General features: G+C 49.8%; 9 protein-coding genes and 1 non-coding gene across 10 annotated transcripts; 5 read left to right on the top strand and 5 right to left on the bottom strand.

The window, feature by feature from the left end:
- Positions 1-689: 689 nt before the first annotated feature.
- On the bottom strand, positions 690-1638 carry P175DRAFT_0442122 (putative polyadenylation factor subunit CstF64; the record flags this gene model as incomplete). The annotated part of the gene is made up of 2 exons (XM_040894105.1): positions 690-1522; positions 1587-1638. 2 exons carry the CDS (start codon positions 1636-1638, stop codon positions 690-692), a joined length of 885 nt encoding a protein of 294 aa, XP_040749924.1.
- Positions 1639-1830: 192 nt separating this feature from the next.
- On the top strand, positions 1831-3196 carry P175DRAFT_0463141 (prohibitin subunit PHB2). Its single transcript, XM_040894808.1, has 4 exons — positions 1831-2039; positions 2113-2181; positions 2250-2605; positions 2677-3196. The coding sequence occupies exons 1-4, from the start codon at positions 1868-1870 to the stop codon at positions 3001-3003; spliced, it is 924 nt and encodes a 307-aa protein (XP_040749925.1). The 5' UTR covers positions 1831-1867; the 3' UTR covers positions 3004-3196.
- Positions 3197-3448: 252 nt separating this feature from the next.
- rmt2 (protein-arginine N5-methyltransferase) lies at positions 3449-5118 on the top strand. The gene is made up of 2 exons (XM_040894809.1): positions 3449-3512; positions 3659-5118. Exon 2 carries the CDS (start codon positions 3664-3666, stop codon positions 4975-4977), a length of 1314 nt encoding a protein of 437 aa, XP_040749926.1. The 5' UTR covers positions 3449-3512; positions 3659-3663; the 3' UTR covers positions 4978-5118.
- Positions 5119-5529: 411 nt separating this feature from the next.
- On the bottom strand, positions 5530-9180 carry P175DRAFT_0442728 (putative DUF221 domain protein; the record flags this gene model as incomplete). Its single annotated transcript, XM_040894133.1, has 3 exons — positions 5530-6542; positions 6599-8961; positions 9014-9180. The coding sequence occupies 3 exons, from the start codon at positions 9178-9180 to the stop codon at positions 5530-5532; spliced, it is 3543 nt and encodes a 1180-aa protein (XP_040749927.1).
- A 1089-nt stretch (positions 9181-10269) lies between these two features.
- P175DRAFT_0483672 (MCM DNA helicase complex subunit MCM4) lies at positions 10270-13708 on the top strand. The gene is made up of 5 exons (XM_040895545.1): positions 10270-10743; positions 10806-11675; positions 11735-11806; positions 11863-13055; positions 13114-13708. The coding sequence occupies exons 1-5, from the start codon at positions 10416-10418 to the stop codon at positions 13699-13701; spliced, it is 3051 nt and encodes a 1016-aa protein (XP_040749928.1). The 5' UTR covers positions 10270-10415; the 3' UTR covers positions 13702-13708.
- Positions 13709-14485: 777 nt separating this feature from the next.
- Positions 14486-14558, bottom strand: P175DRAFT_0t114. Its single transcript has one exon. It is a non-coding gene; the product is annotated as a tRNA-Lys (tRNA).
- Positions 14559-15332: 774 nt separating this feature from the next.
- Positions 15333-18899, top strand: vtc4 (putative vacuolar transporter chaperone (Vtc4)). Its single transcript, XM_040897609.1, has 6 exons — positions 15333-15464; positions 15541-15793; positions 15863-16304; positions 16371-16616; positions 16670-17990; positions 18053-18899. Exons 2-6 carry the CDS (start codon positions 15789-15791, stop codon positions 18445-18447), a joined length of 2409 nt encoding a protein of 802 aa, XP_040749929.1. The 5' UTR covers positions 15333-15464; positions 15541-15788; the 3' UTR covers positions 18448-18899.
- P175DRAFT_0525335 (DNA ligase (ATP) CDC9) lies at positions 18600-22167 on the bottom strand. Its single transcript, XM_040899412.1, has 4 exons — positions 21769-22167; positions 19870-21646; positions 19583-19813; positions 18600-19502 (listed from the first exon to the last, which is right to left on the bottom strand). The coding sequence occupies exons 1-4, from the start codon at positions 22068-22070 to the stop codon at positions 18957-18959; spliced, it is 2856 nt and encodes a 951-aa protein (XP_040749930.1). The 5' UTR covers positions 22071-22167; the 3' UTR covers positions 18600-18956.
- Positions 22080-22538, bottom strand: P175DRAFT_0534276 (uncharacterized protein; the record flags this gene model as incomplete). Its single annotated transcript, XM_040900127.1, has 2 exons — positions 22080-22219; positions 22457-22538. The coding sequence occupies 2 exons, from the start codon at positions 22536-22538 to the stop codon at positions 22080-22082; spliced, it is 222 nt and encodes a 73-aa protein (XP_040749931.1).
- A 28-nt stretch (positions 22539-22566) lies between these two features.
- Positions 22567-26380, top strand: P175DRAFT_0483679 (uncharacterized protein). Its single transcript, XM_040895546.1, has 2 exons — positions 22567-22728; positions 22780-26380. Exons 1-2 carry the CDS (start codon positions 22696-22698, stop codon positions 26272-26274), a joined length of 3528 nt encoding a protein of 1175 aa, XP_040749932.1. The 5' UTR covers positions 22567-22695; the 3' UTR covers positions 26275-26380.
- The last annotated feature ends 134 nt before the right edge of the window (positions 26381-26514 follow it).

Below are 26514 nucleotides of genomic sequence, written 5' to 3' on the forward strand. Positions count from 1 at the left end.
GCAGCGAGCATTGATCCTTCACGGAGTACTTCAGTAGGCTTCCTATTATGTGTAGGTGCGTTCACAGATAGGAAAAGACTGTATCGTATCGTTAAGCCTATGAGGGTACCCGATAGTCGCATGTCCTCAGCAACCAGAGCTGCCATCCGGATGTATGTACTGTACACTACTATCTAGGTAGGTATGCTCTTGACGAGTTCGGAGTCGGGGCCATTGGACAGTCCGTCCGTCAATGATAGAACCGATCATGGCTCTGATTATCGTTATGTAGGATGCGTGGACAGTACTGGTTGTTCTGGACGAGACCGCTGAGTCTCACGCTCTTGGCTTCTGAGAAGGAGATGTTTTACTTTTGCTTCCTGACCACTCGGATCGATATTTACCGTACTGAGGTAGCCAAGCTCACTCTCCGGAAGACGATGTCCAGCTAAGGCACAGATTTGCGGTTGTTTGGGCCCGTCTAGGAAAGAGACCGGGATAAGAGTCGCAGAAGGGGAAGATGGAGAGAGAAAAAACCAGTTGAGGAAAGGGATATCTGCTAAATTCTAGGTATACATCTGAATCAAATCACAAGAGACTCCAAAGTGAACCCATCTGCGCCATAAACCCGAAACTGCCAACACATGCACAACTCCTCCCAAGACAGTAACACGCCCAGAACATATCGGGAAGAACTTTTGTAGATAACGCTACCGCATTCCGCTCTGCATCAACTGTTGGCGCAAAAGCATGATCTGGCTTCGCTCCATTGGTGGAAGGGCATCGATAGCTGACTGAGGCATGTTGAGAACTTGCTGCAACAGCTCATCTTGTCCTGGGAGCTGTTGCTGCTGTGCGGGCGGCGGTTGAGGAGCAAAAGGAGTATTCACCATCGGCGGGGTAGATACCTGGCCTGGAACGGCTGAAAAGGGCTGAAAAGCCTGTGCAACAGGGGGGGCAGAGGGGGGTGGCACTGCGGGCTGTGCTGCTTGCTCGACCACGGAGCCCAGGGTATTGTAATCAACAAGGTTCATAAGAAGCAGCGCTTGGAAAATTGCATAGGCGAGTTGAGGGGCTTGGCGCAGGAGTTCTGTAGCGCGAGCAGGGTCCGCCATCACCAGTGACTTCATCTGCGCGAGTACGTCCAAAAGCTGGTTCGGTGGGAGGGAGGAGAGCGTCTGCGAGATAGCGTTTGGACAATCCAAGTGGGGAGGTAATTCGATTCCCGGTGGTAGGGGTGGGAGAGATGCAGATGGCTGCTGAGCTCCTGATTGCACATCTTGCCCGGGAAGTTGGGACGATTGCGAGTAGTCTGGAGGCACGGAGTCTTTCTCGTTGTTATGCGGCCAGTCCACACGAATCTTGCGGCCCATGATCTCATAGTCATTCAGGTTGCGAACTGCAGAGGCGGCTGCATCGGCATCGGCAAAATCCGCGAAACCATAGCCCTTTGGCTTTCCTGTCTCCGGGTTCATCATCAAGCGGAATTTGGTCACTGTGCCGGCGGAACTAAGGATATCTTTGACCTGTTCCTCAGTGAGGTCTACATTACTCCGTTAATACTGTTTCAATCACGCGAACGACAAATCCAACAACCGTAGACATACTATATGGGATATTCCCCAAGAAAACACTTTTGCCAGCTCGTTCTGAACCCATCTTTGCAACAGAGTCGAGCACACCACAAATGGTTTGAGGATATGACGCGGAATGTGAAGGTGACCGAGCGACGACCTAAAGTCTCTCTCGGGCAGTTGAGTTCCTTAATTTGAGCTTCCTGTCAAGGCGGTGTCCGAATCTGGAGAACTGCCGGAAGTTGGCGAACCTCGTAAGGGCTTCATCCATCTTTGTCGTTGAGACACCATCATATATTTCATCCACAACCATCATGGCTCGGAACCCAAGGGATCAGTGGGAACGGCTTCAGGTCATCCTGCAAAACCGCGGAGGTCGCTTTGGAGGCTTTCCATCGGGTGGTGGCCGTGGAGGGCTTGGGGCAACGGGAGCTCTGATCTTACTCGGTGTTGGAGGATGGGCTCTGTCAAACTCCCTCTTCAATGGTAAGAGGCCTACTGTCTCTCATTTGCTCTTTTTGTTTTCTGAATCTGAGTCTTGCTAACTGGTTGACTCTAGTTGACGGTGGTCACCGCGCAATCAAGTACTCTCGAGTAGGTGGTGTCAAGAAGGAAATCTACAGCGAAGGTAACCACCCTGCGTTCTAAAATCCCACATGCATCTTGGGTGATTAACCCTTTTCCGTCTCCATTCAGGAACCCATTTCAGAATCCCCTGGGTCGAAACCCCGATCATCTACGATGTGCGCGCCAAACCGAGGAACATCGCCTCCCTCACTGGTACCAAGGATCTTCAGATGGTGAACATTACCTGTCGTGTGCTCTCAAGACCCCGAGTGGATGCACTCCCGCAGATTTACCGAACCCTTGGACAAGATTTTGATGAACGAGTTCTTCCTTCCATTGTCAACGAGGTTTTGAAGAGTGTGGTTGCCCAGTTCAACGCCAGTCAACTCATCACCCAGCGAGAGAACGTCGCAAGGCTTGTTCGTGACAACCTAGCGCGCCGAGCTGCTCGCTTCAATATTGCTCTAGACGATGTGTCCCTTACCGTAAGCTCCCTTGATCTTATGATTCTTCGCATCTTCTCGCTTTGCTAATATATCTCTCTCTGTCCCTTTAGCATCTGACCTTCTCCCCCGAATTCACCGCCGCCGTCGAGGCCAAGCAGGTCGCTCAACAGGACGCTCAACGAGCTGCCTTCCTGGTTGACAAGGCTCGCCAGGAGAAACAGGCATTCATTGTGCGCGCTCAAGGTGAAGCCCGATCGGCAGAACTCATCGGAGATGCAATCAAGAAGAGCAAGAGCTACGTGGAGCTCCGAAAAATTGAGAACGCCAGGCACATTGCCCAGATCATACAGGAGAGTGGCGGCAAGAACAAGATGTACCTAGATGCGCAAGGTCTGGGGCTCAACGTCAACGCCGGTGCGGACGTCGATGGAAAATAAGAACAAAATTATAAAATATCCGGGGGGTAATGGCCGCCGTGGACCAGTGTCCATCGGGTTGATTTCTCGTTTTATTCAGGCGGATATCGTTCTTGGACACCGGAGTGATCCAGGGAGTGGAATAGGGTACTGTACAAATAGTTTATTTCAGGATTATCAGAGCAACTAAGGCGAAATGTGTCTCTTCTCTTCCAGTGATTGTCATTATCAACGTAAAGCCAACTACAAAGACAGGGGCCATTTGCGATAATGGGGAAAGCCATAACTATTCGTGGCTGACTGTCAACATTCTATTCTTACTTACTTTGTGTTTTGCAATTTCCACCGAATATGAGTTTCGACAAAAAGGCTGCGAATGCTATCCAGCTGCGGGGGACGAAAGCGGCGGGCGGAAATTTTATACTCGGCGGGGAGATGATACTATTTCTTCAACTCCACGCGCTTTCCTTCAACCACGACGACCTCTCTGGCATTTATAGCCGCGATATATTCCACGGCCTTCATTTCAGGTAAGGATTGTCGAAAATTACACGACCTCTAGCTCAGAATACACCCCCTCCTCTCCCTCTCTCTGCTTTTCACAACCGCCCTGCGACTCTCCTCCTATCCAGCTCTCCGGCTGAACACTGGCTAACATGAACTTATTACCATCTAGGAACGATGGTCGATCCGGCAATTGATATCGATGTCGACCTCGACGTCCAAGAAATCCTTCTTGCGGCCTCGCAGCATGACATCCCCCAACTCCGACGACTGATCCGTGGCAATGAAACATCTGGAAATCCCGCCAATGTCAAAGATCCTGAAACGGGGTATTCCCCGCTCCATGCCGCCATCGCTGCTTGCGAGCCCGATGAAGAAGAAGAAGAAGAAGAAGAAGAAGAGCATGAACCCCCCGTGAATGGCGGGGCGCCGAATGGTGTCGAGCCCGAGAACAAACAGGCTACAGAGCATGAGAGCATGATCCGGTCGGGGGTGCAAACAGTGAAATTCCTCCTCCAGGAGGGAGCTATTTGGAACGACCTCGATCTGAACAACGAAACACCCGGATGCATTGCTCGGCGACTTGGCTTTACCGAATTGTACGAAATGATCGTGGACGCGGGTGTGAGGGCGGAGCTGTTGCTGAACAGGCTAGACGGCTACGAGCAGCTCTCGGATGATGAGGACGAGATGGAAGAAGATGAAGAGCAGCAGCGGGGGGGATCCGGCGCCGCGCAGACAGCAGAGGCAGAGGCCGTCCCTGAATTAGTCGATGCCGCAGCTGCGTCGTCCACAGCCCCAGCAGCAGCAGCAGCAGCAGCAGCAGAGCCCCACGTCACCAACTCCCGCTATCTCAATTCCGACCTGACGTTCCAGAATGATCGTCTGCTTGACCAGGACCAGAACGGGGTCATGATGGCCTGGGAATCCGATATCATGGCGAGGTCTGCGAAGAAGTTGCTCCCGACTCCGGGGCTCCGGGTTTTGAATGTTGGCCATGGCATGGGCATTGTAGATGGGTTTCTCCAGGAACAATCCCCGGCGTCACATCACATTATCGAGGCCCACCCCGAGGTTGTTGCAGAGATGAAGCGGAAAGGCTGGCATGAGAAACCCGGGGTCACCATCCACGAAGGTAGATGGCAAGATATTGTCCCTGGTCTGGTGGCACAGGGAGAGATGTTCGATGCCATCTACTACGACACCTTTGCCGAGTCCTACGCGGATTTCCGAGAGTTCTTCACCGAGCAGGTTATCGGCTTGCTGGATCAAGAAGGAAAGTGGAGTTTCTTCAACGGCATGGGAGCCGATCGACAGATCAGCTACGATGTGTACCAGAAGGTCGCGGAAATGGATCTATTCGAGGCCGGCTTTGATGTCGAGTGGGAGGAGATCAACGTGCCCAAGCTGGAGGGCGAATGGAACGGAGTGCGCCGGCCGTACTGGATGATCGATGACTACAGACTGCCCCTGTGCAAGTACATGGATTAAATGACTCTGTTAATTGTAGATAAAAATGAATTGGTATGAAGGGTTCCATAAACAAACTCCGAGAGATGTGAAATATTTATATCGTACATGTCGGGACAAGAACAGCAGCAAGTTATATAAATATATATATATCTCTCTCTCTCAATTATTTCTCTCTCCTATCTCAAAGAGACCTTCCCAAGTACCTCTGGGTTGTCTTCCATTAGACGCCGGTTGATGTGCTTCCTTATCCCAGGGAACTAGCTTACATCTAGAGTAAAGAACAACAAAGATATAACCTCAATCACAAAGTATTGCTTAAAACCGATTCTTTACTTGCTAGTTGGCCCGTGGATGGAAATTAGGATAATTGATAATTGTTTTCATTTCATATACTAGGTAGAGTGTATTTCGTATACTTCAAAAGACAAATACTCCGGGCCCAAGTATGCAAATCGTAAGTCAACAAAACGAGATTACCTCCTTCCCAACGCCATCCGCAAAGCAAATCGTCATTTCAACCGGTCAAGCCATTCGACCCATTCCTATTCACATGTCAAGCTCGGCTTCGCTCTATAGCTGGATGAGATCGACCTCTGAGAAGTCTGGAGGACTGCGGCTGAAGATGGTGCGGCACTTTCCATCAAGTGCTTGGTACTCATTACTGATCCAGATGTGCTTGCTGAACAGTTGGGTACGATAGACCTCATCATCACTGACCCCAAGGTCATCTCGAGGGATCCAAATGACCGGGCGCTTCGCACGCACGGCATCGTGTTGGAAGGCTCGCTGGACCAGCTGATCACGTTCATCCGGTGTCAAATCCTCCAACTCATCATGGATGCCTGCAAACAATGCAGGACCTCGTTGACGGGTTGCATGGCCCTGCGCTTCGGCATCATGGACAATTTTCTCCCGCATTCGCTTGAGAGTTGGGACTGAGCTGTCTGAGTTTACCCCAAAAAATTTGGAGCGCCGGTTGGGAGAACGGGTAACCCAGGATTGGCGGGTGGGCTTCAGATTGCGAGATGTATGTGTATCTTGGCAGTTTGGCCACTCTCCACCCCCAGCTTCGAGTTTTTTCAGCTCGATGTCACGGGCTATTTTATCCGCCTCATGCTCAGCATTTTCCCGGTCCCTAAGTCTATGCTCAAGAGTGTCCGACTCATCTTCTTCGTCCAATCCCAACCGTACTCTTTGTGCGCGTTCGAATTCCTCATCTCGACGCACGGCGTCATCTTCCAATGTTATTGGTAGGTACCGAATTAGTGGGCCAAAGGCATCGTTGAGCAAGATCTGATATCCAGCCGTAAGGACCAACACCACAATCATGCAGATAGCTTGACCTTGGCATGCAACATTGCCCTGGACATCACGAACCAAGAAGAAAAGGCCAATCAAGCTCAGCTCCATCACGTAGAGCCCAGTGAACAGCTGGTTGATAGCTCGAGGAAAGAGTAGGCCACCCGTATCAAAGCGGAATTTTGTCACATAGAGTGTGTTATAACGATAGACGAACCAAAACAGGCCGAAAGTGACCACATTGAAGACCATAATAAGGGGAGCTATGACCGAGTAGATTAATCCTGAGATCATGTTAGATTTGAGAATCTATGTATCAAAGGAATGGAAAACGACATACCAATGGACGCAAGGGTGGTGTAAACCGGGAAGAAGGTACCCCATTGCATTTGGTTCAGGTTGGTGGTTCGGGCCCATTTTTTACGTGCAGTTGAATCCAACAGCGGAGCCAGGATAAACCAGCTCACTAGACTAAAAATTTGCACCAAAGCACCAGCGCTCACAGACAAGGCTTGCAGAACCATATATGAGAAAAAGTAATTGCTCGACAAGGGAATGTTCTGGGCGAGGACTTCCGGCCAGCTCGTGAAATCAGTAACATTGTTAATGATGGTGGAGAAACTGGATGAAATGGCGACAACCAAAAACAGCTGAACAAATAAAAAGGCGAAGAAGTAGTTCTGCACGGTGAGCTCAATAGCCATTCCCGTGGATAGGCCCTGTGCCCGGCAGAGAAAACGAAGAACCAGTGGAAGTAGAGCCATGAGGATAGCTAAGAACAAGGCAGGCAAGATACCTTGAATTGCGGAAACAAGCCACTCTGGTAGTGTAGAAATCCATGACAGCCAAGTAAATGCGCTCTCCAGGTAGGAAAGCTGAGATAGCAAACCAGTGAAAGCTACGGGGAATGCCCAGCCGATGACCATACCGCAGACAACTGCCAGGATTCCAAAGGTGCGCAGATAGCGCTCCCACCACTTCATCGACATGTTGTCCCATATAACATCATCTGGGGAAATCTCCACAATGCGAGGAGCCATCTGTTTCGGGAGATGATGGCTGACTGCCTGACAAGCCATATGGGCAGCCACTTGGTGATTAAACTGGATAAAGGCAGAGTTCATAAGGGGGAATTTTTCGGGATGCTGTTGATCGAGCTCGATTTCCAGATTCAAGCGAGCCACCTCCTGGCGACAGTAATCGATGGTATCCACCTTCTTCCCAATTAGCCACAGTGAGGGCATCCAACTTATGCCGAAAATCGGGAGGCGCATGGTTTGCCGGTCCTTTTGTCTGATGTACTTTTTCCACGCGGGTTCCCCAAGATCCTCTTTAGAGAAATTCTGGTTGTATGCGATGGGATATATGTCATATTGAACCTCCGCACTTTCTTCTCGATGGTGTTGCTTCAAATCATGATCACCCTCCACATGTTCTTTCACTGGCGAGTCCCTATCTGAGCTGTACCGTTCTCTTTCATCAACCGGGGACTCGGGGGCTGTGAGCGGAAGCTCATCAGGCTCAGTTTTCTTACTTGCTTTGGAGTGGCCAGAACCTCTAGTGGTCCAGAATGGCCTTTTTGGGTGGACACTAGCTTCTGGTGTGCTGTTGGGCATTGGCACCGAGGGTTCCCCATTGTCAGGGGCATCGGAGGCATCCACACGTGGGAAACTCTCAGAACGCGATATCTTCTCGTTTGGCTCACCATCATCGGGCTTTTTTAATCCGCTTGGCATACTCTTCCCCAGCTTACCGACGCCTTGGCCGACAGCACCGGCTATCTCCATAGCGGGGTGCAAGGGGTTTAAATGCCTTAGTTTGCCGGTTTTGTTCCCTTTCTGAGTTGAAGTATTTCGGTTATGTCGGTGTAAGACCTGGTCCAGCGTACGGGCTTGATGCGGGTTACCAGAGCTAATACCGGCGCTCATAGCGAGTTTCGAAGCCCTTGACTCAGCAAGCTCCTGGTCTTTCCTTTCCATGGGCTTGATACCTGCTTTTTTGGCCGCCCTTTTGGCCTGCTTAAGCTGAGCCTTCTTGCACATGACAATCAGATCGGTTTCTGCCGCCTCAAGCTTCAAGGCGAGCTCATCTCTTTGTTTTACCTTTTCGTTCAGGTCATCAAAATTGCGGTTGATCCAGATGTTTCGAATACCGCCAGGGAATACATCATACAAAGTGTCCAAAGCGTCCACAGAAAGCCAGCTTCCTGGAATCGCTGTCACTAGAACCGTTGTGGCGGACGCCCTCAGTCGATGTTGGGGAGAAGTTAAGTAGGCTTGTCGAAGGCGAAGATAACCTCTCAGTTCATCGAAAAATATCGCGCACACGTAGAAAATAGCAATCACGGCCAAGATGAGATGTCCCCAGTAACGGCTGGTGTTCTCTGGAGTAACATTGCCCCAAGCCAGTTGGTCTAGCCCCGTCACATTCCAACTTTCTCCGCCAGCCGTCCCGTTCTTGAAGGTTTGATCCTTGCCACCAACTTTATTCAGCGGTAGAAGGACGGGTAGTATAATACATGCTAGAGGTACAAAAATCTTGAGTAGCATGCGTAAGTAACGTAGGAAGAAGTAGGCATCCAGACCACATTTCTGGATGAATTCGGAGCTGGAAGTACGGAATACAGGACCGATCCATTTGAAGAGACCGGGTGGTGATGGCTGAGTTCGTTCTCTATCGGAAACTAAATAGGTTCGCGGTTGACTGGAGGGGAGAGGGTCAGCTGCGCCAGTTGCTATTCGGAATGAACGCTTACTAGATACGAGTAAGCTTCCCTTTGAGAAGCAGAAACAGCAGAAATTCGACGGCGAAAACGATAAGTGCAGTAGCCAGGGACGCAATGAATGTCTTGAGAGAGATGCCACCCTTGCTCTGACCCGTACCGCCTGCATGTTCCAGAGCCTCTCCCAGGCCGGTTGTCATGGTGTTTCTTTTTTTTCTCACTGTTCTTGTTGAAACCGCAGAATTGGCAGAAATCCCATAAGGCACAAATATAAGAGAGAAGGAGAACCGAGGTGTGATTGAGGTGGGATATCAGAGGTCAAGATGCATTCCAAACAGCAAGCTCAACGACAGATAAGAGAAAAATGGGATGAATCACACGAGGAAAAGAAGAGAAAATTAAAAAGGGTATTCCACAAAGGAATTTACAAAAAAGAACACGCTGAAGATACTGTACAGAATGAAGAGAGGGAGGGTGGAAGGGGGAAGAGAGAGAGAGAAAGAGAGAGGTTGTGTTGGATAGAAAATCAAGGGAAGGACCAAACCAAATCCTTTGCCAGGAATGAATGAATCTGCAGATAAAGACATCATTTCATCATTCATCTCCCAACAAGCGCCCGTCGTTCGTCGATCTCTGCCCAGTGACATCAAGCGCCCGTTGAAACTGGACCGGCTCCCAACAGCGCCAAACCTCTTGGACACTTGTACGGAGGAGGAGTACTCCGTACTATAGTGGTTTCATCCACCTCGGACACTAGGCAAGGGATTGGCTGAGGGAAAACAAAGCCCTGTTTATGGATATTCTTTGTAGTTATTTTCAGCTCTTAAGCGCCAGCCAACTTCCCACTTATTGTCATACCCTAGTTATAGGTAGGTACATACTTACTCAGGAGGGCGTTTTATTTGAGTGGGCGTTCCTCTTCTTCAGGGCTCCCACTGGTTTTTGTTGATTTTCGCTTTCCAGACCTTTTCTGATTGGTTCAGAGACAGGACTCGCCCTAAAAGGAAATAATTGACTATTCCTAGTCAGGAGTAGTGTGTGACGCCATGTGGGGGTGTGGCGGTGCTATGAATACCATTTCTCCACAATGACGTATATCTGTGGCTGGTATTAGGGTTCAGGGTCAGTCTCACGTGATAGCTGTGGCGCGGCATCCACGTCTGCCCAAAGAGGAAACCACTCTACGCGTGGGTCGCGTTCCCTACGCGTCGTGCCTCAGGCTCAGCTCCACGAAGAGAATTCAATCCATGATCAATAGCTAAATTATCCCGTTCATCACCCCTCGCTCCCTCCTCATAACCGCACTTCGATCTCTGGCGACATTCTTTTTTTTTTCATTTGCTCCTCAATTTTCCCCCCTTCTATCCTCTCTAGCTTAATTAAATTTGTCGGTCCTTCCCGACGCCCCATCTCCCGCAGATAGGACCGACTCGCCATGTCTTCTCCTGCTTCTTCTCGCCGTAGGGGTCGTCCGGCCAGGGACTCGGCCACCGCTTCACCAGCTCGCTCAACACGTTCCCAACAGCAACCATTAACAAGTAGCCCTTCTCAGTCCACTCCCCGCGCCTCCAGACGCATAAGAGGCGAGGCCGCCGTCCCCTCTTCTTCCCCGATGTTTTTCCAGTCTTCCCCAGTCAAGGGAAACAGCAGCAGCGCCGAGACCCCAGACGCCAGAATGGAGGAACCCAGCTCTCCCATCAGAGCCTCCTCTGCTATGGATGAGGGCGAAATGACGCCCCGTGGAAATGGTGCTGCCTTGAGAGGTAAGACGGCCAAAGCTACTTGCCTACGACTCAACTTTGGGTTGCTAAATACTTAGAACCAGATTCCTCTCCGATTCGATACGTCTCCAGCTCGAGTCCGTCCCGTACCCCCCGACAAGTGGGACGCTCAGACATTCCCAGCAGCAGCAGTGGTCTATTCGTTTCGTCTCGACAAGGATTGGACGCTCATCGTGTCGCCTCTCGCCGTAGTGACATTAATTCCGGTGGTTTTGGGTCGACTCCAAGCCGCAGGCGCAGGGTGTTTGTGGACGCCAATGGTATTCCCGCGACTGATGGGGAAATTCAGTCAGATGCAACATTCTCCAATATCCACCCAGACACCTCAGAGGCAGAGGCCATGGGCGGCAGCTCTACCCGTGTGATCTGGGGTACCAACATTTCCATTCAAGACTCCATGTCTGCGTTCAAAAACTTTCTCTACAACTTCACGACTAAGTACCGTCTCTGGGCTGATGGAGCAACCGAGGACGAAACGCGCATTATGGGGCAGATGGCCGAGGAAAAGGAGTATATCAAGATGCTGAACACAATGCGTCAACTTGGCGTCACCAGTCTGAATCTTGATGCAAAGAATCTGAAAGCATATCCCTCAACTCTGAAGCTGTGGCACCAGCTTCATGCATACCCCCAGGAAATCATTCCTCTAATGGATCAAACGGTCAAGGATGTTATGGTCGAATTGGCAATCAAGGAGGTGGAGAGGCTCCGTTCTCAGAGCCAGCGAAGCCAAAACAGTCAGCGAGACCTGAGTTCCGCTCCTGTCATTCCCAGCTCCGATGCCCTGAGCGAGTCCGGCAGGATGCCACAATCTGAGATCCCAGATCTTGTGACCGAAGCCGAAACAAAGACTTTCAAGGTTCTGCCGTTTGGCCTTGACTCCACCATCAATATGCGTGATCTTGATCCTGCTGGTACGCTGCACATTCTCTCCGGGAGCCATTCTATCAAGAAAACTGACTCGTTGCCTTAGATATGGATAAGCTGGTGAGTATCAAGGGCTTGGTCATCCGGGCTACGCCAATTATTCCCGACATGAAAGAAGGTTTGTGTCCGACTTGCACCCCAGGAATGATGACTGTCTCTTACTCTATGTCCCAGCTTTCTTCCGCTGTGAAAGGTGCCACCACTCCGTTCAGGTGGATATTGATCGTGGCAAGATTGCAGAGCCCACCATCTGCCCCCGTCCAGTATGCAATGAGAGAAATTCGATGCAAATCGTTCACAACCGTTGCATCTTCGCCGATAAGCAGGTCATCAAGCTACAGGAGACGCCTGACAGTATCCCTGATGGCCAAACACCTCATTCGGTTTCACTGTGTGTTTATGATGAATTGGTCGATGTCTGCAAAGCCGGTGATCGTGTTGAGGTAACAGGTATCTTCCGGTGCAACCCTGTGCGGGTGAACCCTCGCCAGCGAACACAGAAGAGCCTTTTCAAGACTTACGTCGATGTTTTGCATGTTCAAAAGATCGACCGCAAAAAATTAGGCATTGACGTCTCAACTGTCGAGCAGGAGTTGTCAGAGCAAGCCGCCGGTGATGCTGAGCAGATACGTAAAATCACAGCCGAGGAGGAGGAAAGGATTAGACGAACCTCCACTCGGCCTGACTTGTATGAGCTCCTTTCTCGATCGCTTGCCCCTAGCGTCTACGAGATGGACGATGTCAAGAAAGGTATCCTCCTCCAATTGTTCGGCGGCACCAACAAGTCGTTCCAGAAGGGTGGTAACCCACGCTACCGTGGTGACATCAACGTGCTTCTCTGTGGTGATCCCTCGACCTCCAAATCGCAACTTCTCCGGTACGTCCACAAAATCGCCCCTCGTGGTGTTTACACTAGCGGCAAGGGTTCTTCAGCCGTCGGTCTCACGGCTTATGTTACGCGTGATCCCGAAACCCGCCAAATGGTTCTGGAGTCCGGTGCTTTGGTTCTCTCCGATGGAGGCGTCTGCTGCATTGATGAATTCGACAAAATGAACGAATCCACGCGCTCCGTATTGCACGAAGTCATGGAGCAGCAGACTGTATCTATCGCCAAGGCCGGTATTATCACTACCCTGAATGCTAGAACAAGCATTTTAGCTTCCGCCAACCCTATTGGCAGCAAATACAACCCTAATCTCCCAGTTCCCCAGAACATCGATCTACCTCCTACCCTATTGTCTCGATTTGATTTGGTGTATCTTGTCCTCGACCGGGTAGACGAGCAAGAGGACCGTCGGTTGGCCAAGCATATTGTCAACATGTATCTAGAGGACCGACCCGAAAACGCCAGTGAACAGGAGATCTTGGTAAGTGGAATCCTTATTTGTTTGTTTTGTCGGCATCGCTAACATATTAATCTCCCAGCCCGTTGAATTTTTGACGGCTTATATCACATATGCCAAAACCAAGGTGCATCCTGTCCTGACGCCAGCCGCTGGCAAGGCATTGTCAGATGCGTACGTGAACATGCGCAAACTTGGTGATGATATCCGGTCGGCCGACCGCCGGATCACCGCAACCACTCGTCAGCTGGAATCCATGATCCGTCTGTCGGAAGCCCACGCGCGCATGCGACTATCTACGGAGGTGACTGCAGATGATGTTGACGAGGCCGTGCGTCTGATCCGGTCTGCCATCAAGCAGGCAGCCACGGATTCTCGGACAGGCTTGATTGATATGAGCTTGCTCACGGAGGGTACTAGTGCGAGCGAGAGGCGTAACAAGGAAGCTTTGAAGCGCGGAATCCTGGGGGTGGTTGATGAGCTAAGTGGCTCGGGTGGTGCTGCTCGCTGGGCAGAGGTCTACCGTGTTCTCAGCGATCAGGCCAGCTCCGGTGTGGACAATGGCCAATTCACCGATGCCGTTCGGGCCTTGGAGTCCGAGGGTGTCGTAAACATTCTAGGCGAAGGTTCCCGGCGGAGTATCCGCCGCGCAGCGGGCACGGTTGTGTAGGTTGGGGGGGGGGGGGGAGGCACGGATGTGATGAGATTATGAAGCGACGGAACTACATAATAGCATATATTGCAGCCAGCGATGAGCTGCACCGCGTGGATCAAATACTTGTGAGATGTCTGGTGTTGATGGCGCGGTTGGGTATTCGGAAAGACTTGATTGTACTTAGTAGTAACTAATGATTCCCATTTGTTTCGCCTTCAGCTTGTAGACATACTCCGTCCTTCGACTCGAGGATATATAACTAGAGTATTTAATAATGCTGTGCTTGGGATAATAGCACGTAGCTTTGCTCCTGTGGTGATAAAATGGAATATTTCTTGTTCTCCTACACACACTTGTACAGAGTATATTATCACTGATCCATGCTGCATGCATGCATGCCTTAGTGTTCATCGATATGCATGCCAGGTCTGCCAATCAGGAGGTGGGCGTCCCTTTATTATATATACTAGGTACTGGCAATCTGCAGGATACTCCATTATGGGTACTTTATACTCCGTAAACTGAGTGGATATTGCCCCAAAAATAAGGTATATATATATATATATCCGTGTATATATATCATATAGGTATACATCCCCACCACGTGCCCTGATCAAAGAGCAAGACTCGAGAGCAATAATAATCACATTTAGTGAATGAAACCTTATGAAACTGGAGGAATTCTGGCCTAAGAAGCACCCGCCGCAAACTGCAAGAGGGGAAAAAAATAATTCTCGCCTATACATATAAGATAAGTATGGAGTAGAAAAGGGAAGAAAAAAAGAAAAAAAAAAGAACAAGCCGAACGCGGGGGTCGAACCCGCAACCTTGAGATTAAGAGTCTCACGCTCTACCGATTGAGCTAGCCCGGCTTTGCGATGTAAGACCGAGGGAAATTTGCCTACATGAGCTGGAATAAGACTGATCTCAGCTGAGCTTGGGAGGTCTAGGCATTTTTTTCCGCCAGTCGGATGTACACCATACCATGGTTCTCATCCTCATACACTCGCCATCACACATTAGAGTTATCAGAATTCTCTCCCTTTTCCACCCAATTTCCCGTGATCGCTCCGGAAATACTCCGGTTGGACTAGTGCGTATGACTCAGCTTCCATTCCTGTTCAAATCTTTTGATCTTATTCGGTATGCCATGACATCCTCGCACTCGGTGATTGGATTCCCTCCCCACCTGCCGGTGCATTGGACTAGAATACTATTACGAGAGTAGTATGCTAGCGCTATTTTGCACCTGCTGAATCGAGTGGTTGAGGGGGTCCAATGTCTATACTAATATCCACTTGGCCAGCCGGGAAGTGGGTGGTGCTTCGGTTAACAGTTAACTGGTACAGCTCCAGAGTCTATGATGAGTGTACCTACAGCGTACTCCGTACTGAAGCCACAGAACACCTTGAAAGGATTGGGAAATACTTGCTGGATGCGAGGAGAGAATCAAAGGACTGGACTATGATTGTTCTATATCCCTACCTCCCTACTGGCACTACTCTTGTCTCTCGAAAATGTTGCATTCCAGCTGAAAATCCCGCCTGTTGCACGTGCCCGGAGTTTGCCGCCAGGCCCACCTGAGGCACCCATTATTTGTCTAGACTCCATCTGAGACTGAGTCCATCCAACTCCGTCCAACTCCATTCAACTCCAACCTCGCCAGAGCCGTCGTCGTTGGAGCTTTCCCCAACTAGCCTGGAAATCTGGACTTGAGAGATTCCGGACTTGGGAGTTGGGACCCCTCCATCCAGGACGACCACGATCTGAACCTCGAGGTATTTTTCCTTTTTTTCCTTTTTTTTTTTTTTTTTTTCTCCCTTCCCTTCCCATTTGCTAATCCCCGCCACCCAGTTGATTCCTCGGGTTTCACAATTCTCAAGAGCTTGCAAGGAAACCTTTTTCTCTTGCTTGCTGTAGTCTCTTCTCCTCTCCCTTCTCCTCACGGACCCTTGTCGACGATCGTGTGGCTCCATTCCAGCATTGTCCTATCTACCTTTTACCAGCCTGGTCTCTACCTCATTTATCCCTCCTCCCCTTTACGTTTTGATTAATTTTCTGTTTCCTGGCGCTGGAATTGCGGCTTACCGCACTCATCCATCATGAGGTAACTCCACGCGTAGCTCCTAACGCTACGGTCGCGATTTTACTGACAAGGAATCCTCCCTTCTCCTAGGTTTGGAGAGCATCTCCGATCATCTATGATCAAGGAGTACTACTGGTACTACATTAATTATGAAACTCTCAAGAAGGCCCTGAAGACGGGTTATGTCACTGAACCTACCCCCGACAACTCAAAACCCGACCGCAAGCCATGGACGGAGGATGATGAGAAACACTTTGTGACTATCCTGGAGAGCGAGCTTGACAAAGTCTTCAACTTCCAAAAAATCAAGAGCGACGAGATTGTCCGCCGTATCCAGGCCAGCGAGAAGGAAGTCAATGACGTGGTGTCGCGCCTTGACAGCTCTGGCCGCCCCAGTGCTCAGGCGCCCACCGACGAGGACTTCCTCTTGCTCGAGCAGGTATTGAGTGACATTATCGCCGATGTTCACGATCTGGCCAAGTTCACCCAATTGAATTACACCGGGTTCCAGAAGATCATCAAGAAGCATGATGTATGCCTCCCTTGCAATTCTACCTCGGATCAAGAAGATCGTGGCGTACTGACATTTTGAACCTAGAAAGAAACTGGTTGGCACCTCAAGCCGGTCTTTGCCGCTCGCCTCAATGCCAAACCTTTCTTCAAAGATAACTACGATGCCTTCGTAGTGAAGCTTTCTAAGCTCTACGACTTGGTCCGAACGAAGGGAAACCCCGTCAAGGGTGACTCGGCTGCCGGTGGCTCTCAACAAAACTTCGTCCGTCAAACCACCAAATATTGGGTTCACCCCGATAATATCACAGAGCTCAAGTTGATCATTCTTAAGGTAGGCGGACCCTCTCTGCGTCTTATCACAGTGCCTGGCACTAACCGGTGTAGCACCTTCCCGTTCTTGTCTTCAACCCGAGCAAAGAATTTGAAGAAGACGACTCGGCCATTTCCTCCATTTACTATGACAACCCCGAAACATGGGAGCTGTATATGGGCCGCCTGAAGAAAACTGAGGGAGCGGAGGCGATTCGTCTACGATGGTATGGTGGAATGGGCAGTGACCAGATCTTCGTAGAACGCAAGACCCATCGTGAGGATTGGACTGGAGAGAAGTCGGTCAAGGCGCGCTTCGCTCTCAAGGAGAAATACGTCAACGATTATCTTGCTGGTCGACTCACTGTGGATCGCATCTTCGAGAAAATGCGAAAGGAGGGAAAGAAGAGCGAAGCTGAAATCGCGGATCTGGAACGCCTGGCCCGCGAGATTCAGTACCGAGTGATTTCGCGAGGGCTCAAGCCTGTTACCCGATCTTTCTACCACCGAACTGCCTTCCAGCTCCCGGGGGATGCCAGAGTCCGTATCTCTCTCGACACCGAGCTTACAATGACGCGGGAGGATAATTTGGATGGCCGCCAAAGGACCGGGAACAACTGGCGCCGAATGGACATTGGAGTCGATTGGCCATTCTCCCAATTACCGCCTGACGATGTCGAGCGCTTTCCCTATGCCGTTTTAGAGGTGAAGCTCCAGACACAAGCCGGCCAGGAGCCACCACAGTGGATTCGGGACCTTGCCTCTAGCCATTTGGTTGAAGCGGTACCGAAGTACAGTAAATTCATCCACGGAACTGCCACTCTCTTCCCTGAGCGCATCCACCTCTTGCCATTCTGGATGCCGCAAATGGATGTTGATATCAGGAAGCCTGCGACACGCCCGTTTGGTATCCAGCGACCATTAACTAGCACATCCATGTCCGCCAACGAGACCCCCGAAGATGAGGAGGACTCTGATGATGAAGTGTCGGACGAAGCCCAAGCTAGCAATGGGGGAGCCCGTACTAGCCGCTTACCTCCCCCCGAGGCTGAACCGGATGCTTTGTTTGATGAAACGGATGGAAACGCGCTGGATATCGAGGAACGCATTGCGGCCCAGCCCTTGCCCGGTGATGAGGACTATCCTCTATACGACTCGGACGAAGAATACATGGACTCCGACGAGCTAGAGGAGGCGCGTCGGGTTGGTGGCAGGTATTACTATGAGCAGCTGGCTAAGTATTATGCTCAGAATTTTGCAACTGGGTTGATCACGGTGCTTAAGGCACTGATCCCTCGACCAAGACCGACAAATATGCCACCTCCTGAACAGCGAGGAATTGCCGTCATGGGCAATAAGCGGACGGTTAAGCGGTTTGTTGCTCCTAAGGGTAAACGTAAGTGCTAGCTTTTCACTTCACTAAGTCTATCTATGGTACCCCTCTAAAACGTATTCTAGGCATCCATGTCCCTGTCCGCGTCGAACCCAAGGTCTACTTCGCTGCCGAGCGCACATTCCTGTCTTGGCTTGAATTTTCTATCTTGCTGGGAACGATCGCCGCCACCCTCCTCAACTTCGGTGAGGATTACATCACTTTCGCCTGCTCCTGGGCCTTTACCATCCTTGCCGCAATTGCTCTCGTCTACAGTCTAATGCTGTACGTCTGGCGTGTCGACAAGATCCGCAAACGACGAGACGTCAAACGAGTCTACTACGAGAAATGGGGTCCCACTATCGTCGGCGTGGGCCTGGTTGCGATCATGCTGGCCAACTTCGGGCTCCGTATCCGACAATCAGGGTTTATGGCCAAGGACGGAGACTCTTCTGGTGACCTGCGCGGAGGCGAGCTCTGATACTGTCTATCTGTCTAGGGCGTGTTGTGTTTATTTTGGACTTTGTGAGCTCCGAGCTGCAAGCTTCGAATTCGAAAAATGCTTTTAGAGGCGGCTTTCTCTCGTTCTCTTTCCCTTTTTTTCTTTTTCTTTTTCTTTTTTTTTTTTTCTCCCCTCTCTGTACAATGCTCAAAGTGAGATTGTCCTGGGTAGAGGTTGTGATTGATTGATGATCTGTATAAAACCATGGCTCTGTTCAACTTGAAGTTCTGTCATCCCCCCTGTGCAGTTCTTATTGTTATGATTATTGCATGCGATTGGTCTCTTTGGTTTTCTTTTTTGTACTGGATACGTCTTTTGTCTTGAATAATGAAATGATAGTTGAGTTCGTATTACATAAAACTTATATGGTCTCTTCCCATCCCATGTAGGGTATGATATGATGTATATAGGCTACAGCGTTTTCAAAACAATATATTTATTCACAATTGTACCATGACCGATGTGGGTAGTAGGTAGGTGTTCGCGGATCAATATTCAAAGTCATCATCCACAGCTGCCTTGCCCGCACTCTCCTGTGTGACGGCCTCTTGCTTGCGATACATTTCCGCGACGGCTCTTGTCGTCGTCGCCTGCTCGGGCTTCTTATCATCTCTTGATTTGATGAACCGAGGGAACCGCAGCGAAACACCTTTGCCTCCGCCCGTTGTGCCTACGAACTCGTCGGCAGCAGCCTTGTACCGCGGACTGAGGGTGAGATCTGCCGTTTTGACTTCCCAGACGAGTCGAGGCTCGAACCACACGTCTGGTTGGTCCTTGGGGACCGTGGAGTGGGAGTAGAATGGCTTTGGTCTGTCGATGGTAAGTTGGGAGAGGGTGTTGTAGAGGTCTTCGAGGAGGGCTTCGGAGAAGCCCGTGCCGATGTTGCAGATTGTTTCGTAGGTTTGCGTGCTGTTGTTGTAGGCGGCGAGGAGGAAGGCGCCGTAGACTGAAGTGCGCTTACCTCTGCCGTGGTAGGCGCCTAGGACGACGAGGTCGAGGGAGTCGCCGATTCCGGCGAGGTAGTCCTTTTTCACCTGTTTTTGTGGTGTTAGTTTTTTTTTTTTTTTTTTGGATGTGATTGATAACGAGAGAAATATGGGAGGGCAGGACGTGCCTTGAGCCAGTTTCGACTGCGTTTACTGGGTTCGTAGCCGCTCTCTTCTGTGTCCAGCATTTTGACCATCAGCCCTTCGCACGATGCTTTGACGCTCTCATCGAGAAGGTTCTGGATCTCGTCTACAACGTTTGTGTTGCCGAACTGGGCGAATTGGAACTCCCCTTCCATTACTTGGAAGGATTGGTGTAATAGTTCCCGGCGTTCTCGAAGTGATTTCTTAACTGTGGGCTGTGGTTGGGATTAGTATGACTATTGTTGGAGGATAATAGATGAATTGAACATACCTCTCCGTTCAAGAACAGAATGTCGAAAGCAAATACACAGACTTTGACTTTGACATCCTCTGCCTTCACGTCTTTTCTTTTGCGGGTCATAAGCTGTTGGAAAGGTAGAACCTTCTTGTTTTCGGTATCCCAGGCCACAGTTTCACAGTCCAACACAAAGCTCTTCACATCAGATTTGATCCACGTGTTAAGCTTAGCTAGAACATCAGGATATTTCTTGGATAGGTCCTCGGAATTACGAGAAAAGATGGCAGAAAGTCCAGTACCGTCCTTTTGTAACGTGAGCTCTGCCCCTGGGTAGTGGTGCGTGGCGTCGGGCGCAACAAAATGAATTTGAGCTCTCTCGCCATCATACTTGTATTCACACGTAAAGTCTCGCCCCTCAAACCGGTCGAGCACTTCGGTGATGGACTTGGTTGGCTTAGCAAGCATGGGCTTGATGGGAATACCAGGCTGTAGCTTGCAATGTTGTCGCAAATCGAATAAGCCATGCTCAAGCATGGTCGGAACAATGACTTCGTATGCGGGGAGCTCGCTGTAAACAGTCTTCAATACCGCCTCTCCCTCTGCGAGCTTTTCGGCAGAAGGAGCTTTGTCGCCCTTCATAACGGCTTCATGTGTAACGACTGCTTGGGCAAGGGCAACAAGAACCGTCTTCTCCGCCAACCCGAGTCGTAGTTTGCCTTCTAAAAAGCGAACAATATACTTGGCTTCGCTTGGACCTCCCTTATCTTTGGTAATATCGATGCCCTTACTTCCCTTTCCAGTAGTTGCCGCATCGGCAGCAGACAGCAGCTTCTTGATCCCCGAAATTTTCTTCTCTTGAGAGCCATGGCCTTGAACTTTGGCAATGGCAAGCAGGCCTTCATGCACTCCTCGGACTGTTAGCGGTTTTGGTTTGAACATCGTAGGCTGATTTGACCTGCTCTTAGCAGCGACTAAGCCTAGGTCGCCTATCTCATGCTGATCTGACTTGATCACCGCGAGACTACGGCCAGTGCTTTCACCAATGGCCTTCATGATTAAGGACTCGCCAATTCCCAGTTCAATACCGGCATAATCGGCAGCTAGCTTGTTGATCATAAGTTGGACCGTTGGGAGAAGGTCTTGAGGGGTGAGACGAAGAACTTGTTGGAGGAAACGGGAACAGTGGGCGAGAATTATTAGCCGTTTCGTGGTCATCTCGACTAGCGAAAAGGTAGTGCATAATGCTGCGTATGGAACAGGATCACCAGCCTTCCAGTCGGGGTAAGGATCATTCCCGCTTCCTTTCAAAGTGGCCTGCACTTTCTCAATCTCTTTTTTCTTTAGCTCCGGTTTTTCCTCTGCCTCGTGTTCGCTTGCGGACATTCCTTCCTCTACCTCTGAGTATTCTGCGTCTTCTGGGGTTTCCTCGCCCGACGCCTTGATCATAATTACAGGCGGTGATGCTGCTCTGACCGGCGAGTTTCGGGATTTGGATTTCTTGGGTGAGGGCGTAGATTCTGGGTTTTCAATAGGGGCTGCCTTTGCAGTGCTAGAGGTCTTTCGTCGCCTTTTGCGACTGGGTTGGACAACATCGCTTCCGTCACTATCACTTGCTTCCTCACTTTTCTCTCTTTTGAAGGATTTATCGCCTTCGCTGTCATTGTTATTGGCTACCTCGGGGTTAGTTTCTTGAACGTCTTTCGTATCAACATCGTTGCTGCTCTTCTTGTCGCTGGACTTATTCCTTCCCCCACCGAAAGAAAGAGTCGTTTGCTTCTTTGGCGCATCAGAAGTCGAGCCAAAAAACCTCCTAGAGATGGATGTTACGTTGTGTCAGCAGCTGATACCAGATATACCCCAAGGTGAGCCTGGGCCACAGTCGGGCAAGACTGTACGACGCACCCAAGAGTCAATTGGGAGTCCTTCACATACCCCAGAGTAACCTGCTTCCCGTCCTTTGAACCTGGCATTTTGACAAGCGGCGCTGAAACGGGATGAAAGGCGTTGGGTATGAAGCTGCTCAATTGGCGTCGATAATACACAAGCTGTCTCTCCTGCGAGTGCTGGAGATGACGTGCGGCACGTGGACGATTTGGACAAAGACAGAATGCGATTGAAATGGCGTTGTTCGAAGTTGATTTTCTGGTTAATGGTATTCGGTAGCGGACGAGAGGCGCTAGTGTAGTTGCGGAGCTATGTGATTGAGGCATAGACTCCTTAATATAGGTGAGCATACAAGACCATTAACAAGCGCCCTTAGAGCTTTTGAAGCTGCTCATCGAATTGGATTGCTGTGCGCCGAGTGCCTGGCTGGATGAGTGCCTGGTGTAGGCTGTAGCTGCTGCTGACGCCTGGAAAGTTGGAACGCGACGTTGACGCGAGGCTAAATGAGATCACGTGTAGTATATCGATAAGAAAGGTCTCGCTTGGGAGTCGCTTGGGTTCTTGTACATGGAAAGTTACAAGACAGGCGCTTCTGGAACTGGCATTAAGCTGTCTTACTAGGGTCTATCTATCCAGACGTAGCTCGATTCTGGGGAATTTTAACTGTCTGATATTCGGCGTGAAGTTCCAGAACGATAAACGGAGTACAGCATCATATCAAACAGTGCAAACATACCGACACCGCCTGAAAATAACAGCAGAAAATGCGGGCAAAGGGCGGTGAGGGCGATGGAGATGACGGGGGGGACGTTTTCCATCCCGATGCTTCTTCCATCAGCTCTCTAGCTTTTTGGTTGGCCGATAATACTTTCAAAGGGCTGGGTTTCCAATGATTATGCTATGGGCCAGATGGGAAGCGCATTTGGTACTACTTTAGCATCCCAACACTGCATGTGTTAGTACATACTAGTCCAGATGGAGAGCTCACGACAGGAAGCTTTCAGAAAGGTATTCCTTTGGTTTGAGCGTGTGAAAGAATGGAACTAATTGGATTCGCAGCTTCGGGAGCCGTGTGTTGAATTAAGCTCTATTGGGCTCAAGTTTCGTGGCCACCAGGCGACCCCCACTGATGTCCTGAAAGCACTTGGTGCGGTACATAAAGTCTTGGATGAACTGGCTGGGAAAGATCTGTTGGACGAGAAGCTCGCTGAATACGCATTTTTCCCTCTAGCCCATATATTTAACGAGTCTAAGAGAGCTCCGGTTAATGTCCTGGAATTGGCTGTCAATTGCCTCCGCATTCTCGTTGCTGAAGGATGGAAGGCACGTCTGTCTCCCCAAATGGGGAAGCAACTGATAATCCTTTTGACTTTAATCGTCGGCGGCACGCCGGGTAATGTTTCTGCGGGCCAAATTTGTCGTCAGAAGTCCATCGAGTTGGAGATTGCTGGATTCTCTTGCCTTTCAGCGATCTTCGATGTACTGACTGGGCCCACTGCGGAAGCGACAATCTTCCACGAGATTGGTACCGCAACAGTTGTTGACCAAACTGTGTATATATTACTCGAGGCAATTTCAGGGGATAGTTCGGATGAGCTTTGTGTCTCTGCTGCTCAAGCGCTTCAGGCTCTTTATCGTCGTGTTACCGACCGGGTTGTCCTTGCCAGCATAATGCCTCGGACTGTTTCCGCCTTGACTAAAGTGCTAAAACCAACTACTCAAGTCCGACGCTCATATAAACTGATAAGTATATGCTTGGATATACTTAACGAGATGTTGAGAATGGTTCTAAACGACCGGGACAATGCACATCTTCCAGAGAAAGCTACCCAACCCCAGAAAGCTGATGAGCGGCTTGTGCTTGATGAGTCCTGGTTGAAAGCTACGGCTACTCAGATTAAGCTCGCCCTTACGAATGTCATTCAACTCAGGCGCCATGAACGACTGGAGGTTCAAGGGGCTCTTTTGAAACTATGCATTATGGTCGTAGAGGAATGCCGCACTACCTTGCAGGATTCAATACCTATTTTGATTGAGACAGTGGTAGTATTGGCGGACCTTGATGAAAACCAGATACCGAATAATGCGTACTCGTCCCTTAAATATTTAGCAACTACCTACCCAGTAGTGCTGGATTCTCTCAAAACTTCTCTCCATACCTGGCTGATGGCCTTCCCAAGGACGATGCAAAATAATGATGAAATGGCAAAACAATGGGCAATAAAGCAAATATCAACTGTCTTTCAGATGCTGTCAGGGATTCAGTCCGGCTCCGACCTTCTCACCAGTAACCTGACGGCTGGACTATGTGACAGTGTTGCTGTCATTGTCAACCACGCGACCAGCACTCTCCAGCCACTAAACTCAGATCCGACTAATGACCAAACTATGGAGGCTCTTCATTCTGGAAACAAGTCTGTTTCATTTTCACCAGTGCTTTTGGACCATAGAAGTCAGCAGCAGACTCTGAAAGATCTCGAGATTATGATCACAAAACTGAACACCTCTGAACCAGGAAGTGATATTACGCGTTTGCTCATCAACAGACTCCATCAGGAGCGAGGAAATTCGATTATTGCCCCTTTGTGGTTGGCTATGGCATTTCTTAAAAGTAGCTCGCAGTTTACGAGCACCTTCGACGACTTTATTTCTTTGGACCAGCTTGAGCCTTCACGTCCATACTCCACGAGGAGTAATATGGTAGAGGAGCTTTACTATGTGTCATTGCCGATTTTGAATGAACCGATGCCAGATGAGTCTAGAGATTGGAGGATCTCAGCGCTTGCCTTGGAAGCTATTGCGCTCCAGGCCGGTGAGCTTCGGGAAGCATTTCGCCCTGAGTTGATGGATGCCTTGTATCCTGTTCTCCAGCTGTTAGCATCCAGCAACCCTAGCGTTCAGAAACATGCCATGGCGTGTCTTAATATTCTCACACAAGCGTGCAATTACAAGGACACTGGTACTATGATCATCGAGAATGTTGATTACCTTGTGAATTCCGTCGCATTGAAGCTAAACACTTTCGATGTGTCGCCCTATCCGCCCCAAGTTCTTTTGATGATGGTCAAATTGTGCGGTGCGCCATTAGTTCCTTATCTGGATGACCTAGTAGACTCGATTTTCGGAATCCTAGACCTGTATCACGGATACCCGAAACTAGTCGAACTGATGTTCAAGACGTTAGCGGCTATAGTGGAGGAGAGCACAAAGAACCCGTCCCTCCTGGCAATTGAATATGGAGAAGATGGAAAAGCTTCTGATCACCTTAAAAAGAAGTATGAACGTCTGCAGATTTCAACGCTTGCGGAAGATCTCGCACGTCGAAAGGCAAAGCGTGTAGAGTATTCATCTTTGATAGAGGAAGATGAAAAGGTGTCGCATCCGACTCGGCCTTGGGTCGAAGAACGACAGAAGAAAGAGCAAGATATCGAAGTCCCTGAAGACCCTCTTGCAGATTTATTCGGTAAAGATGAGTCGGATGAGCCTTTACCGCCTCCTCGTGAACCTGAAGACGGCGAGAAACCTTTGAGCAAACCACATTCACTGCTTCTTCATATTGTGAAATCTATACCATCTCATTTATCCTCACCGTCTCCATACCTTCGTCGATCCTTGCTTTCGATTCTGGCCAATGTTCTGCCCGTCCTTGCAGCCGATGGGAACAGCTTCTTGCCGCTTTTAAATGACTTGTGGCCGGCTGTGGTGTCTAGAATCAGCTTCCCTTCGTCATTTGGTCCATCATCATCTTCAGCTGCTCTTATTCGGGGTGATACCTCTAGTAATATGACTGACCATTCCAAAAATGGAATTTACGAATTCAATTCCCAGGAAGAGACATTCGTCACTACGACAGCATGCAAAGCCGTCGAGCTTATGGCCCAGAATGCGGGCGATTTCATGGCATCCAGAGTTGAAAACGAGTTTCCACGCTGGGAGCGATTGTATAATCGGGCCTGGGAGAAAGTTCGCCAAGATGCAGACAAAGTTGTTGAAAGACGAAACCAACATGCGAAAAATATTACCCTCCGTAGCGAAATGGGAGAAGGAACGCCGGAGACATCCTTCACAACAGAATTCATCCAATCCTTATCCCTTACAAAAGCTGGTTCTGCCTCTGGGTCGCGCGCATTCACACCCCACCATAACCTCTGGAGAGCTTTCATCTCGTTGTTTCTGACCCTCCTCACGCACGTCCGCCTCCCCTTATCTGTAGGTGATAGAATATGTGAACTTCTCGGGGAGTGGATATCTCGATATGCAGGAGCAACATCCTACTTTTCCCAGTTGGAGACCTTGCCAGAAGACACAAAACAGATCGTGGAACAGGATACGCGATCGGAAGCCGAATCAGTTCAGAACGTCCTCCGGGCTATGGAGACCTGGAATCCTGATTTAACGTGGTTCATCTTCCAGGAACAGAAGATTCGCTTTCTTGATTCTATGGCAGGCACACAGGAGAACAGAACATCAGGACGGCATCTGAATCGTCATGGCGCTTTAACATCATTGAGTTTCGCTGGGGGGAAGCTCGGTTTTGCGGAGATGGTTTTCTAGAGAGGGTATATTTAGGATGGGTAGGTAATAAAACCTATATGTACTTACTGTATATACTCCATGAAGACGAATATCATTGATGAAGGTCGGTGTACCTACTTGAAACCCACCCCCTCCTTGATTCCTCTAGTGCGGAAACTTGAATATAAGCAAGAGCATTCTACATATTACCAACGAGCAAGTTTACGGTTGAAGCAGAGATTGTTATTGAAAACTAGAAGGCTATAACCACTTTTGTTT

The sequence above is a fragment of the Aspergillus ochraceoroseus genome (genome assembly GCF_002846915.1).
Source record: "Aspergillus ochraceoroseus IBT 24754 chromosome Unknown P175scaffold_7, whole genome shotgun sequence".
Lineage (NCBI taxonomy): Eukaryota > Fungi > Ascomycota > Eurotiomycetes > Eurotiales > Aspergillaceae > Aspergillus > Aspergillus ochraceoroseus.

Bases quoted from the DNA above. Each gene is read 5' to 3' on its own strand.
- P175DRAFT_0463141 (XM_040894808.1), top strand. From the start codon at position 1,868: ATGGCTCGGAACCCAAGGGATCAGTGGGAACGGCTTCAGGTCATCCTG. The intron at 2,040-2,112 runs GTAAGAGGCCTA...GGTTGACTCTAG, and splicing joins GTCAAACTCCCTCTTCAATG to TTGACGGTGGTCACCGCGCA. The intron at 2,182-2,249 runs GTAACCACCCTG...GTCTCCATTCAG, and splicing joins GAAGGAAATCTACAGCGAAG to GAACCCATTTCAGAATCCCC.
- rmt2 (XM_040894809.1), top strand. From the start codon at position 3,664: ATGGTCGATCCGGCAATTGATATCGATGTCGACCTCGACGTCCAAGAA.
- P175DRAFT_0483672 (XM_040895545.1), top strand. From the start codon at position 10,416: ATGTCTTCTCCTGCTTCTTCTCGCCGTAGGGGTCGTCCGGCCAGGGAC. The intron at 10,744-10,805 runs GTAAGACGGCCA...ACTTAGAACCAG, and splicing joins AAATGGTGCTGCCTTGAGAG to ATTCCTCTCCGATTCGATAC. The intron at 11,676-11,734 runs GTACGCTGCACA...TCGTTGCCTTAG, and splicing joins GCGTGATCTTGATCCTGCTG to ATATGGATAAGCTGGTGAGT.
- vtc4 (XM_040897609.1), top strand. The intron at 16,617-16,669 runs GTAGGCGGACCC...TAACCGGTGTAG, and splicing joins TCAAGTTGATCATTCTTAAG to CACCTTCCCGTTCTTGTCTT. The intron at 17,991-18,052 runs GTAAGTGCTAGC...AACGTATTCTAG, and splicing joins TGTTGCTCCTAAGGGTAAAC to GCATCCATGTCCCTGTCCGC.
- P175DRAFT_0525335 (XM_040899412.1), bottom strand. From the start codon at position 22,070: ATGCTCACCTATATTAAGGAGTCTATGCCTCAATCACATAGCTCCGCA. The intron at 21,647-21,768 runs GTATGTGAAGGA...ATCCATCTCTAG, and splicing joins GGGAAGCAGGTTACTCTGGG to GAGGTTTTTTGGCTCGACTT. The intron at 19,503-19,582 runs GCACGTCCTGCC...CCACAAAAACAG, and splicing joins GCAGTCGAAACTGGCTCAAG to GTGAAAAAGGACTACCTCGC.
- P175DRAFT_0483679 (XM_040895546.1), top strand. From the start codon at position 22,696: ATGGAGAGCTCACGACAGGAAGCTTTCAGAAAG. The intron at 22,729-22,779 runs GTATTCCTTTGG...TTGGATTCGCAG, and splicing joins GACAGGAAGCTTTCAGAAAG to CTTCGGGAGCCGTGTGTTGA.